This window comes from Lithobates pipiens, unplaced genomic scaffold, assembly GCF_037356315.1.
Source record: "Lithobates pipiens isolate NorthernLeopardFrog02 unplaced genomic scaffold, aLitPip1_a1.2 Scaffold_8, whole genome shotgun sequence".
In the NCBI taxonomy this organism is placed as follows: Eukaryota; Metazoa; Chordata; class Amphibia; order Anura; family Ranidae; genus Lithobates; species Lithobates pipiens.
The window spans coordinates 473,104,062-473,119,184 of NW_027507903.1; the positions used below are offsets into that span (position 1 = coordinate 473,104,062).

The 15,123-nt window shown below is 43.0% G+C and overlaps 1 protein-coding gene across 2 annotated transcripts; it reads left to right on the forward strand.

The window, feature by feature from the left end:
• Positions 1–9: 9 nt before the first annotated feature.
• GOLT1B (golgi transport 1B) lies at positions 10–15,096 on the forward strand. 2 transcript variants are annotated; one of them, XM_077468685.1, is made up of 6 exons: positions 10–176; positions 4,272–4,363; positions 6,325–6,503; positions 9,323–9,404; positions 11,887–11,918; positions 14,604–15,096. In XM_077468685.1, the coding sequence occupies exons 1-5, from the start codon at positions 152–154 to the stop codon at positions 11,893–11,895; spliced, it is 387 nt and encodes a 128-aa protein (XP_077324811.1). In that variant the 5' UTR covers positions 10–151; the 3' UTR covers positions 11,896–11,918; positions 14,604–15,096. The 2 variants fall into 2 exon arrangements, with proteins under 2 accessions (XP_077324811.1, XP_077324810.1); XM_077468684.1 differs by lacking the exon at positions 11,887–11,918 and having other exon boundaries at positions 11–176.
• Positions 15,097–15,123: the final 27 nt, after the last annotated feature.

Here is a 15,123-nt window from a genome sequence, read left to right on the forward strand (position 1 = left end):
AGGGAACGAGTCGCGCGTTGATTGGTTTGAGGAGCGGCGCCGCGCTGCGTGTTTCCGGAAGACGTGGCCTCCGCTTTCAACCGGAGACCGAGAGAGAGTGCGGAGAGGAGAGGAAGGCACGCCCACCGCCGCCGCCCGGACAACCGCAAACATGATCTCCCTCACCGACACCCAGAGTAAGAGACAACACCCGGGGGGATACATATTGTATGTCACCGAATATCACACAGACAGGGGCTGAAAGATACCCTGCCATTCATATACAATGTATACCTGACAGCCTGTCACCCTCTATGTCATATATCACAGAGGAGGCTCTGAGGGAATTGTATATAGAATGTATGACTAACCCCAACATCACACTTATATCATACAGGGGAGGGGGGCACCCCAATATCTATCTATATATATCACTGACCGCTCATCACCCCCTCATCTCATATACAGAGGAGAGGGGCACCCCAATATATATATCACTGACAGCTCCTCACCCCCTCATCTTATATACAGAGAGGGGCACCCCAATATATACCACTGGCAGCTCATCACTCCCTCATCTTATATACAGAGAGGGGCACCCCAATATATATCACTGACAGCTCATCACCCCCTCATCTCATGTACAGAGGAGTATGACACCCCAGTGTAATGTGTGTCACTGACTGCTCATAACCCCATAGCTCATATATGGAGGAGCACCCCAATAAACAGCAGGTAAAATAAGTATTGAACACGTCGCCCTTTTTCTAGGTAAATCTGGAAAATGTATTGAACACATGAAAAGGGAGGGGCAAACGGGCATGAAAATCCAAGATGCCAGCTGAAATCTATCAGTAATTTAGAAGGCAATCCTGTCCCATTTGAGTGCAAAATTAATATCAGCTGGTTCAGTCTCAACTGATGGCCTATAAAAAGGCGTCTCATTACCAAGGTGTCACACAAGAAACATCTCATGATGGGTAAAAGCAAAGAGCTCTCACAAGATCTTCGCAACCTTATTGCTGCAATGCATTAGTTCCAGTGAGCACTGTTGGGGCCATAATCTGTAAATGGAAGGAACATAATTTCACCCTAAACCAGCCACGACCAGGTGTTCCTCACAAGATTTCTGACAGAGGAGTGAAAAGAATCATCAGAAAAGTTGTCCAAGAGCCAAGGATCACTTGTGGAGAGCTTCACAAGGACCTGGAATTAAAGGAAACAATAAGTAATGCACTCAACCGCCATGGCCTATATGCACCCTCACCACGCAAGACTCCATTGCTGAAGAAAGAATATGTTGATGCTCATTTAAATTTTGCTGCACAACATTTAGACAAGCCTGTGAAATACTGGGAGAATATAGTCTGGTCAGATGAGACCAAAATGAAACTCTTTGGATGCCATAATACACACCATGTTTTGAGGTCGAATGGCACTGCAGATAACCCTAAAAACATCATACCCGCAGTGACGTGTGGGGCTTTTTTCAGCATACAGTACTGGCAAATTTTGTCTTTGAAGGAATAAAATGTACCAAGACATTCTTGATTAAAATCTTCTGCCATCTACCAGAATGATGAAATGAGGGTGGACATTTCAGCAAAACAGTGATCCCAAACACAAATCCAAGAAAACAAAGCTGCTAGAATGGCCTAGCCAATCACCTGATTAGTTGAATCCAATAACCTATGGAAAGAACTAAAGCTCGGAGCTCAAAGAGGAGAGGCCCACAGAACCTTCAATATTTGAAGACTGTATGGAAGAATGGGCTAAAATCACACCTGAGCAATGCATGCAACTAGTTTCTCCATACAGAGGCATCTTGAAGCTGTCATTACCAACAAAGGATTTTAATATTAAATACATTTCAGTTAGCGTGTTCAATACTTTTTACCTGTGTCATTCTATTTTATTACACGTAACTTAATTTCTGAACTTATTTGTTTTTTGGTTTCTTTGTATGGGTTGTAACCAATGTGACAATTTCATGTCCATTGCACCTTTAGAAATATATTTATCTAGAAAAATGGTGACGCGTTCAATACGTGTTTTTTTTTTTTACCCGCTATGTGTGTGATTTTTATATATATATATACACAGCTCATCGACACCCCCCCCCCCCCCCCCTCCCCATTTCACATACAGAGGAGGTCACACCCAGTAATAGATAAAAGAAAAATATATATTCTCAATGACAGCACATCACCCCCAATATTTCACATGCAAAGGAGGGGATAAAACCCCAGGATATATATTTGATGTGACATGGACACAGAGTGCATGACCCCCGTAATCGGCATCTGGAGATATATGTGATATAGACATATCACTGGCCATCTGTCCACTCATAGCACACAGGAGGATGCACCCCACTGATTGTACATCATGAAAAATAACACAGAGGGGGACATTGAGATAAATGTGTATTTGTAATCCACATATTACACTTGTCACAAGCTCTGTATGTGTCTTGGCAGCTGTCTTGCTGGTACATGTAGTCCTCCACTAGAGAGCTGGTGTGCTCTGTATATAGAAGACTTAAACTTCCTGCAGTGTCATTGTGGGAAAATAGAGGCTGCAGGACAGCTGTGCAGCATTGGTGGTGTTTTCTACACAGCACAGATCACAACTGTGCCAGTTCTCTCATGTGTCATGGACTTTTCCCTCTGTCTTCCCACGTGGGAAAAGGGCTTGTCTTTATTTCTAGAGCCACTCCACCCAGAAGTGTTTTTCTATCGGTCTTCCTATAAAATCCTTTATTATATGAACTGTGTGCCCCGTGTCCACTGTCTTTACGTCACACACTCCTTCCCACTCCTCATACACACTGCTTACCCTAAATATCTGGATACCTTTTTATAATGACAGATCAGACCATTTATTCACACACTCAATCTGTGCAATTCCACAATAAGTATTAAAGTGTGTAGACAAATGTTTTCTTAGCTTTAAATTGGTGGAAGAATGGAATCCCTGTCAGGATATAAATGTTTAAAAAAAAAAATGAAAGTATGGGGTGCCGGATCTCTTTTTGTATTAGTAGTTGCTGTTCTTGGTTTCCCTGCTAGATGACCCTTCACCTTTTCCTTTTTGGCAGTTCTGCCGGGGGAAATGGCCATAGAGTCAGCCTATATCTGAGATCTGTGTTGGTAGGAAAGCACTAAACAAGGTGTGGAAAGTTCTTTATTAGAGGGATCCCCTTCATCAAAGTGAATGATCTAGACATCTCTTACTGGACAAGTCTAGAATTTTTTAATTAGAGAGGATGTGCCCGAGGAAGAGTGTTTTCCAGAAAACCAAGTCCAGAGTATTGATGATGTGGCTACCATGGGGGGAATTTAAAGTGGTTCTAATGGCAGCTCATTCCCTGCATTAAGGTACATAAAATTGTCCCAGTAGTAGTATGCCCCGCCCCCCAAAATACCCCACCACCACCTCCCTCCTATATATTTACTTGAGACCTATCTTGATCCAGAGCTGTGCCCATCTGAAACAGCACTAGTCTGTTTCTCACCTCAGGGGACACAAAAGCAGCAGTGGGAGCCATTGGCCCTTGCTGCTGTCAACCAAATCCCGTGAGGAGGGAGCAGGGGGGTGATGCCAAGCCATGATGTGTTGGTCTATGGAGGCGGGAGCCCACATGTATACTCCCATAGCAAGTGGCTTGATGAGGAGCCAAGAGCGCCAGCGGGGGGGATCCCAGAAGAGAGAGATTGGGGCCTCTCTGTGTAGTACTGTTGCGCAGATAAGTATACCATATTTATTATTAAAAAAAAGTGCGTCTTGTCATCGATTTAATAAATACAAGTGTCGGAGACATATCTTGTCTCAACTGGAACGCAGCCAGTCAGCCTTTAAATTTTCATTTTCCAAGCTGTGTAGAAAAAATGAAAGCTAGAAGCCGATTGGTTACTATGAGTAACATCAGTATCTCACACTTCCAGTATAGTTTGTGTTCAATGTGTTAGCAGTGTGGATAATATGTCACTCTCCCTGTGTAGTTTGTATACTGAGGGGGGATTTACTAAAACTGGAGAGTGCAAAATCTGATGCAGCTGTACATACGAACCAGTCAGCTTCTAGGTTTTATTGAACAAGCTGAAGTTAGAAGCTGATTGGCTACCATGCACAGCTGCACCAGATTCTGATTGCTCCAGTTTTAGTAAATAAACCCCAGTGTATTAGTTATGTGGGTACAATGTTGCTCTTGCTGTGTAGTTTATTTAAAATGTATGAGGATACAATGTCACTCTTCCTGTATTGTTGATTGTGTGTTGTGATCTTTACAGAGATCGGAATGGGCCTGACTGGCTTTGGCGTTTTCTTTCTGTTCTTCGGCATGCTGCTGTTTTTTGACAAGGCTCTGCTTGCCATTGGAAACGTAAGTGTGGCAGTGTGGAGAATTTTTGGGATAGAGCTGATATCTTGCCAATGTCAGATGCAGTAATCCCAAGATATAATCCATATAATCTATCTGTTAGAACAGCCCTGTGCCAGACCTGAAAACAGATGTTCCAGAAAATGCATTTCCTCATTAAATATTAATCTGTCACTTTGACATTGAGACCCCTTTTACACCAAGCCGCCCCTGGCGTTAGTGGTAAAGCGGCGCTATTATTTAACCCAAGAAGAGGAGGATCGGGCTGCTCTGTGCAAAACCACTGCACAGAGCAGGTAAGTATAACATGTTTGGTATCAAAAAAAAATAAAAAATTGCTTTAACCCTAAAGTGTTACTAATGTCACATTTTGTTCATAATTTAAATGCAATATGTCTAAATATAGGTAGACTGTATCTGTCTCTTCCATTGGTTCATCTCTCAAATGCTAGCTTTTTTCTGCTATTCTTAAACCTTCTTCATTCTCCATGCTAACATAGTCACCCCTTCCTGCTCACCCCCGAGATGGATTACACATCTTTGTGCAGGCACATTCAGTTCTATGGGAATTGTAGCACACATACAGCAGAGCATGTGACTAGAAATAATGGCACTGCTCACTCTACACTAATTGAAATGCAGCTGGTTCAGCGAAGACCAGCGAGTTTCTGATCAGTGTGTGGCCATCCATGCTCGACAGAAGTCGATTGTTCAGCTTCTGTGGAAGGAGAGTATTGGAAAACTTTTCTCTCTGCTGCAGATGTTGGTCAACAGATTCATCCTTCCACACAAACGAGATGGATGGAGGAGCCCCCCACCATAAGTTGGAACTTGATCTTCTGAAACAAGCACCCATCGCTGTCAAAACCAACCAACTTAGGGTGGGGTGCTCGCCCATCCATCTCATTTGTGTGGAAGCGTGAATCTGTTAGTTTTATTTTGTGCAGCCTGCTGGCTGAATGAAACAAAAGGAATGTGAGCGGCCAGCCTAAAGCTCACAATCGATGGATCAAAACTCTGATTGTAAGGCCAGGGATCAGCCAAATTTTGATTAATGTATGGCTGTCCCCATTTGATAGAATTCGATTGTTAGATGAACTTCTACCGAATGGGAATGTTGGATAACTTTTCTTCGATCAGTGGCTGCAGCTGCTGATCAATGTTTCCTTACCATGGAGGAGCCCTACAGTCAGAATGCAATGTTTTAGTGGCGAGGATTGCTCTATCCACCTTGCTTGTGTTTTTTTTTTTTGTTTGTTTTTTGGGGGGTTTTTTTTCGATCAGCCTGCTGACGAATCAAAAAAAATAATTCATTAGTGTGGGGAGGACAAATATGTAAGGCTTGTGGACTTCTCGCTTTCCCACATAGAGCCAATTGATGTATTCTCCATAATCTAGTAAGATTCGGTGATAAAAGGAACACAAAACTTGTCTGGTTTATTCAATAGGAAAGTACAAAGGGTTCTACCGTGGCTGCCAATCAGATCTCACAGGACAACGGGGGATGTTTTCTAAACGTGGGTCTCTGGGATTCCGCTATTCTGTTTTATTGGTGAAGTTTATTTTTAGAGAAGCAAAATGATACCCCAGCTCCACTGCCAATATAATGATCTATGAACTGTGGACCAGTTCTCTAGCCAAGACGTTCAGGCCCCAAAATTCAGTACTTGAATCAGAAAAGGGCTGGTGACTCAGATGCCCTGACGCGTTTCGGCTAAGAAGCCTTCATCAAAGCGTAGCCTGTCCCCGTGTACCCATGTAACCAAATAAAGGACTTTTATTCAAGAGCATCCGAGTTGCCAGCCCTTTTCTGGTTGAAGTTTTTTTTTTTTTTTTTGTTTCATTTCTCTATGGCTTCTAGACAGTAAACTATCCTTGTCTGTCCCTATTTTTGTGATTTTGAAAGTGAGGATCTGCTGCTGTGACCTATTAAGTAGCTGTCTTGACCTCTTCTCTTGTTTTAGGTCCTATTTGTGGCTGGATTGGCCTTTGTCATCGGATTGGAGAGAACATTCCGCTTCTTCTTCCAGAAACACAAAGTTAAAGCCACAGCGTTCTTTCTCGGCGGAGTGTTTGTGGTTCTCGTTGGTTGGCCACTCATTGGGATGGTTCTAGAGATCTACGGTTTCTTCCTGCTGTTCAGGTAACGGAGGGGATGCGGTGCTGAAAGGACATTGTTTCCATATCACTTATAGGAGGGTGAGCAGAGACCAACCACTGTGTCCATGCTGCTGATGTAGGTCCTGGGAAATGTCCAAATTTCAAGCGGTCATTCTCAGTCTTAAACATGTTTAATGCCGCGTACACACGACCAGACTTTTCAACATCAAAAGTCCGAAGGAATGATTCCGGCAGACCATTCGATCGTGTGTGGGCTGCAGCGGACTTTTGATTTGCAAAAGTCTGACAGACTTTAGAAATGGAACATGTTTCAAATTTTTCCGCCAGAACTCCGCCGGACCCAGTTCCTATCGAGAAATCCGCTCGTGTGTATGCTAGTCCGACGGACAAAAACCGACGCGAGGGCAGCTATTGGCTACTGGCTATGAACTTCCTTATTCTAGTCCGGTCGTACGTCATCACGTTCAAATCCGTCGGACTTTGGTGTGATTGTGTGTGGCCAAGTCCGTTCATTCGGAAAGTTCGTCAGAACTCTGTCAGAACTCTGTCAGAACTCTGTCAGAACTCTGTCAGAACTCTGTCAGAACTCTGTCAGAACTCTGTCAGAACTCTGTCAGAACTCTGTCAGAACTCTGTCAGAACTCTGTCAGAACTCTGTCAGAACTCTGTCAGAACTCTGTCAGAACTCTGTCAGAACTCTGTCAGAACTCTGTCAGAACTCTGTCAGAACTCTGTCAGAACTCTGTCAGAACTCTGTCAGAACTCTGTCAGAACTCTGTCAGAACTCTGTCGGACCTAGTCCCTCAAAGTCCGGCTCAAAGTCCGGCCGTGTGTACGCGGCATTAGTGTTCCCAACAAAAAGGTCTCCATAATCCCACAATAGGTTCATCAAAATCTATATTGTAGACTGATTTCACAAATTCAAGACTTTTTTTCTTGTGCCAAGAATTTTAGTTATAAGCTACTTGGGGATAGGCAACCTTTCAGAGATTAACATCTAGCTGGACAACATGGAGGAAAGCAAAGCTCTCCGGGGGAGGGTGGTGTACTAGGCAGCACTCTTAAAAAATAAAATAAAAACTCCCAATGAAACGTTTTAGATGTAGTGTTCTATACCCTCCCAGCCCAGTGTCCTCTGCCCCCATTACATCATCTTCCCCCACTGTAGTGTGCTCTGCCCCCCTCCCCTCACAGGCAGTAGTGTCCAGTGCCCCTCTTCACATCACCTATTGTAGTCTGCCCCCCCATAGCAGTGCCTTCTGCCCCCCACAAAGTGTCCTGTGCCAATCTACCCCTGAAAGCAGTGTCCTCTGCCTCCCCGTCCCCCAAAGCAATGTCCTTTATCCATTTCTCATCACAATCCCCCCTACTGTAGTGTCCTCTGTCCCCACTACAACATTCTCTTCTGTCCTCATCACATCATTCTCTGCCAACCCCCCCCCCCCCCCCCTACATACACACAGAGCTGTGTAGGAAGAACCTCCTACCTGCCAGCGTGTGTACAGCAGAGCAGAGATCAGAAGACTGCATAGTGCTGGGTGGAATGTGTGACCAGGGGCTGCCGGAGTTAACAAGCTGGTGATTGGTTGCAAGGACTGCCAGAAACCAATCACTGTGGCAGCTTCCGCCCCCTCAGTCCAGCTCTATGATGCCTCCCACTCTCTGCTCTGAACATGAGTGGCGGAGGCAGAGCCATGGTCACGATCCACCTTTCAGCTCCCCACGGTCAAACGGCCGACCCGCGATCTATATCGCCCTAAATATAGTGTAGGCTATTTATTTCAGTGGAAGAAGCATTCCTTAAAGCCCAACTGAATGTAAAAGCTGACCTCCTTACAGTCTTGCTCTGTTGTACTGGCAACTCTCCTGCACTGAAATTGCTTAAGCCTAGTACACACAGGCCGAGTATCGGCCGGTTCAACAGAGGCCAGCATGTCCAACAGAAGCCGATGGAACAGGCTTACTGGGAAAACCAGCATCCGATTGACACTGGCAGCCAATGGCTGCGAGCCCTGACCGGCGTGTTTGGGTGGGCGTGGGTCAGAACACAATAGCTCAATGGGGAGATCGCTGTACTAACATCAGATAGTACAGGATCTCCTCCCGAGCTATTCAGCCCACTGGGTTGAACAAAAGAAAAACTGATATTTTGTACCAGGCTTTACTCTGATTTCTCTGCCAACTCCTTACCTGGCTGGAGGATCATCAAGTTTTTTTTTTTTTTCTTCCCTAGCCACACTGTCCCTGACCTGCCCCTTTCATTGATTGGATCTTAGTTCTTTTTTTTCATGGAGACGTGGCATCAAATGTGGGTGTTAACTTGGGCTGTCTTCCAGCAAATGCAGCTTAGCTTGGAACGCACACTCCTCTTCCAGACCCATTTCCACTCTTCGTGTTCTGATACTTGCATAACTCCTCCCAAGAGCCAGCCCACTGCTTGCAACCAGACTTAGAGCTGCTTAAAGTAGTACTGAGGCAGGGTAATGTGATATTTTCAGGAAGCTGTGTACAGCACCTTGCCAACAGGCATAATCTTCAATAATCTGCATAATTGCATAGAGAAGTACAGGGACCCTGTGATGTCACTGACTCTAAAAAAGAAAAAAAAAAAAAGTAGGTATGTCATGAAAATGGAAAGGCTGTATTTAAAATATTGCATTAGTATGTTGATTAGGGGGGAGGGGAGGGAGATGGAGGATTATGGAAGAGCAGATGGGTTCATCATATCTGCTCAGTTTTGGTGGTAATGGGCTCCTCCTGTTGCTTTAAGGCTATCAGAAAAGGGATATTGTGTGTTTTGATGCAGCAGGTTGGATTGATCATTTCTTTTCCTCCTATTAGGGGATTTTTCCCAGTGGTTGTCGGTTTCATTCGAAGAGTCCCTGTGTTAGGATCCATCCTGAATTTACCTGGAATAAGCTCGGTAAGCTAGACATGAAATTCACCAGAATTGTTGCTGTAGTAACCCTTATCTAGTCAATGAGGGACACTGTGATGTCTATCCTCTTTCTATATGTCAGGAGCACTGTTATCTCTGGAGTTATACTGTGTGTTGTAATGCCACCTTGTGACCTAGCACTAATGTGGAAACTTATGTCTCATGAAGGAATGTTTTTTTATTTTTTTTTTATTATTATTTTTTTTTGTTTAGTTGTTTTGTTCCATAAGGTTTTTGATAAACATCAGAGACCATTCGGCAGATATGGTTACATACAGCAAAGGTGGTAGAGTACAGTACCAACACGTGTTCTCAACCAGAGGATACATGGTGTCGCATAGTAGCATTAAGAGGGCCATGTGTACAACAATATACAACAGAACATAAACATAAGTGTGTTAACAGAAAGTTTGCAACCCCCCCCATAATGAAGTAGGCAGGAGTCAGGGCATATTTCACAAGAGAAAATGTCCAGTGGAGGTCCAATTGAGAGTATGAGTGATGGGGGGGGGGGATAAAGGCCAAGTATGGGGGGTATGTAGAGTAAGGGTGGGATGTGAGAGGTAGATAGGAGGGGGGGGCTCCCAGGGAGTACAAGCCAGCCCGCTGCTCAGCTGTTTGGGAAAATTAGAAGTTGAACTCATGGTTGGGACCTGAGGTATATAATTCAGGAAGAGTAGTGCTGTTTATACAAGTCTGAGTCCTTAAACAGAAACCACCTTGTCCATGTGGATAATAACGTGGACATGGTTTCGTTACTTGTATGTACCAGTTCCTCTAGCTCCCTCCATCTGATCAATGTGATGAAACTAGTCATAGAGCCCTGGTCTTAGTCGATTTCCAGAGTCTAGGGATGAGTGTTTTGGCAGCAGTCAGCAAGTGAATAGTAAGGGATCTTTTATATTTAGAGGGGTACATGTTTGTATGGTCCAAAAGGAAAGTAGCTGGTTCAAAGGGTAGGTCCAAGTCTAGTGTTTGTTGAATCATAGAGTTCAAGAAAGGTGACATCTAAGGACAGGTGTGTTAAAGTGTCCCTTTCTCAGATTGACATTACCAACAGACATCGGACACGTCAGGAAAAATAGTGTGGAGGCATTCTGGTGTACGGTACCATCAGCTGTGTAGTTTTGTAATTTGTTTCCTGAATATTGACATTAATGGATCCTTTGAGGAGATTGACATTTATATTGGACCAATCCTCATCTGTAAGATCCTACTCAGTCATTGTTCCAGGCCTCCTTTGTAGTGTCACCACCAGAGGGACTATCAGGAAACCGGATAGAATAGATCCTGAAGTTGAAGCATGTCTGAGGAAAGGCAGGGCAGCAGAGGCGTTCAAATTCGGTCAAGGTCCTAGTATGATGCTCATGTGTACTTGCATCATTTAAGTGTTGGATCTGAAAATAGATCCGTCTGGGTAGTTCCCATCTGTCTACCTCTAGTAAGTCTGGAAAGGAGTGAAATGGGTGGTGGTTAAAGAATTTGCCGGCAATAAGAAAGGTAAGTTTAGCCTTGCTTTAATTGGAGGGCAAAACACCCAGAGTGATATTTCAACAAAAAATACAGATGGCACACCTCCAGGCAGAATCTGCACAGCATCTGGCTGTTGTTACCAGGATCTTCCTTCTCCCCTCAAACCATGTGAAGCTTAAGTCGCATACAGCTGTTTTTTGTTGTTTTTTTTCCTTTTTTTATTTTCAATGCATTTTATGGCTACCAGGCAAGCAAAAAAAAAGAACAAGCTAGGTCACCCAGGCATATCCTTCACTTCACCCAACGTGACTCATTTGTTTTATCCATACGGTGGGGTTGGTCATACATCATGACTAGGACTTATTGTGGGCGGAACACAGGGTAGAGCCATTTTGGATGGAGTCACAGTTATGTCTGAATAACCTCACTTGCACATTTGTTTGCTTGTCTGGTGGCAAATGGTACACTGTGAGCGAGGAAAAAAAAAACAAGTGTGCAGCTCAAAGACTGAATGGTAATTTGGCATTTGGAAGCTGGAGGTTGGTGCACGTAAATAGTTTATAGATGTATGCAGCAAAAATAATGGTTCCTGGTTATGTATTTCAGAAAATTATTATAGATGATTCTGGAAGCCAAAAAAAATGCTGCTGTTAAGGGGAAACATAAAAGTGATATCTACTGCAATCTGTAGCGTTTGCATCTGTTTTAGTTTTTCCACATTTCCCTTTGACACAGTTTTGTTAACTGATTCTACCAGTATATCTGTTCTAATGACTACTAGGGGAGCTGCAGATCTTTTATCTTGTTCTGAGATGTCCACAATGTCTGCCGTGCTGTCTCTGGCTGCTGTTAGATAATTGTATCCCATACGATCACTTTTCAGAAATGTCTATAGCACACCACAAAAACTAAACTGTCCACACTGTGTGATGAGATTCAAATGAAGAGCTGCCATTTACAAATTTTTTTTGTTTTGTTTTTTTGACATTCAAAGCCCACATAGGCTGGGAAGAATCCACAGTAATGGTCAGTCTTTGTTTTTCCTTCTTACATCACTTTATGTATGGGAGGGGTTTCTGTCATTCCAGAGATCTGCATTTACTATACTTAAATTTTCTTTCTTCATTCTCCATGAAAGGGCTCAATTTATGTCCAGCAAATTACAGGAGAATCTATTTACAGTGATCAGCTCCTTCACTTCCCAGAGAGAATCAAAGACCGTGCAAAGCCTTGGAACATATCTGAAATCAGTGGCATCAAGACAGGCTGATTATTATGGGGGATATTGTCAGATTACTATTCAGAATATCTGTGGCAGCTCTTCAGACTGTCTCAGAAAAGTAAATTCCAGAGAGGGGTCAGACAGAGGAGAGCCCTCAGTTTTCTCATGGAAATTGAAGAGCTGTTAATTAGTGAGCAGCCTCCGTGGAGAGTTTCATGCATATTTAATGTAGGACCTCATCCTACTAGAACACCTGCTAAATGATACCTGGGTGGAGTCGGGCACATGTAGGGATTCTCACTGTGTCTCCGTTCTGGATGGAGTGGGGCAAGTGTTGGGGGGATTCTCTCTCTGTCTCCAAATCAAATCCTTCCTGATGCTCACAGAGCATCGGAAAAATCCTAAACAATATATAATTTATATTTTTAATTATTCTAATGTGAATAGTCTCATCAATGCATGTTCCTGTTTTCTAATCCTTTTATTTTTGTATTTTATATTCACAAGTGTATTTGCTTTACTGTTCATTTGGCAATGAAACTCTCAATGACACTGGTCTTATCACACCTGTCCTGTGTCAATTGAGAATACACATCCTGGTATACAGATAGTAATTGGAGGACATACAATCAGTATATGTGATATAATAGCAGAAATATAGACGCAAGATATTAAAAACCTAAAAAGGCAAAAGATTTTCAGGTGAATGTTAATAAACACTCGGAATGAAAGCACTCTGACACTAACAGTTTAGGATAAAATCCATTCCACCATCCCACTCCATAATTAGGGTGCCTCTTCACTCAGTAATGGTTCTCTCATTGGATAGTAGGGCAATAGGTGGGTGGGATTACTCCGTCCTTAGCAGTGAAAGGATATGTTCACTTTTAAAAAAAAAACTAAGAATAAATGCAAATTTTTTTTTATTTTTTATTTTTTATTTTTTTTTTACAGTTAAAGTGCATTTATTATTTCTTTTCTAAGGAGCCTACAAAGCATTGCACCTAGGTTCAGCAGATCACAGGTGCAATGTCCAGTTCCTGCAGACTCTCAGGAAAGCTGTACAGGCAGACCGTTATCTGAGAGCAGGAAGATCAATATACTACTAGAATGCTCACCAGCACCCTCTCCGCTCATTGAAAACTACAAGCTGTCAGCCGCAATGGCTGGCAATACTTGTAGGCATTCATTTACAGATAACTGTGAATAAATTACATGGTCAAGCAGGTAGAGTAGCGCACGACCACGCTGTTTTCAAATATTAACAGCGGGTGTTGGGAGAAGATCCCTGACGGGCTGTTACAGGGGGGAAGAGAGTGGAGGGAGAGCTGCAGATGCTGAAAAATGTTACATATTCCACCCTAAAAACAGATGGAGCATGTAACATGTTCCAAAAGTGAACTTATCCTTGAAGTGTACATGGGGATAAAAGTAAACTAAGTGAGCTTTCCTGTATAATAGAGGTAACCGCAGGGGCATTTTGGTGCATCCTCCTATGCTTGACTCTTCAGTATAAAGGGCTTAAAGTGGACCTGTCAGTAGCTTTACACTTATGCATAAATCCGTGAAATATCACAATATACAGCAACAGTCTATATTTTTAGGAACACGCTTTTTATCATTACAATGCCATCCTTCATCTCCTGTTCAGTGATTTTTACCTAGCTGAGATGGTGTCATTAGTTTGCTGCAACCAGGAGGAAGGTTTCCTGAGGCTCCCTTTACCCAGTGATGAGACTGCAACAGTAAAACTTTAGCAAGTCACAAGGTGAGAGGCTGCAGTGGGGGCCGATCTGTGTCAGACATTAGTGAACACCGCCAAGAACTGCACAGACACCAGGATTTTCATTAATGTGATTTCTGAGCCAGAACCTTAGCCCAGGAAATGGATATTGACCCAGAGCAGTAATGGTGCTGTCCTTCTGGCAAGAAAAGCAGGTGAAGGCATTGTCAGGGGAGTGCTGTAATCGGTGAAAGGCAATAAAGACCTGAAAGTGTTACACTGACACATTACTGAGCATATTGCACCTAACATGAATCCATATTCCTGATTGCAGGTCCACTTTAAGTAGTCATTAAGACATCTGTTAAAATCTGTTACTTTTTGAAAGAAAATGCACTCTAGATCCAAATAAAGATTTCTGACATCGGCTGCATAAAGAACAGCAGGCCAAGACTTTATGGGCCGAATGGGTTGGATATCTCACTGCTTTAGCTTTACTCTGATAAACTACATTTGGAGACATTGCCCTTCCAATGAGAATTTTTATGATGAACTTGGTTGTTTTGCTGTTGCTGGGAAGATGTAAATAAGTTCATCCCCCATTTCTCCACTAGGACATTAGGACCACCCATTGGCCAAAGTGGTTTTGGTCCCGATATTTACCCCATTGAGTTTTGGCTTGGATTTCTTGCTTCAAAAATGTCTTTATGAATTTTACATACTTGTGGATGAATTTTACCCCTGATCTTGTCTCTTTTCCTTTCAGCTTGTAGACAAAGCCGGGGAAAGTAACAATATGGTATAAGATCGGTTGTCGGTTGGTCGTTGGGCACTGCGCAACATCTATTGCAAACAAACTGAGGAGGTCACATCTGGGAGCTGTCAATCACACTAAATCCGCCTGTTACTCTCGCTCAAAGGACTGCCTCTGCCTCGAAAGTTTTGGGGTCCACAAATGTTGCTGACATTAAAGGACAAAGTTGTTTTTTTTATTCAAGATGTCACTGTTTTGTTTGGCAGTGGTCCTCCGCCTGCAGAATCTGGTTCATCTGTGGAACCTGTTTCTTGGCACTAAAGGAAAACGGGACTTTTTATTTTTATTTATAACGAAGCGGAATAAAAAGCCACACTCCTTGTGACTGGGACTGCCCATACATGAAAGCTGCGCTGGATGGAGAAATTTTTAAGAACCAGGAAAAAAAAAAGGATTTATAAAAATAAGGTTAATACTGTGTGAATAAACCATTTTTGTAAATACATCCCCAAATAATGCTTCTGTCTTTTAG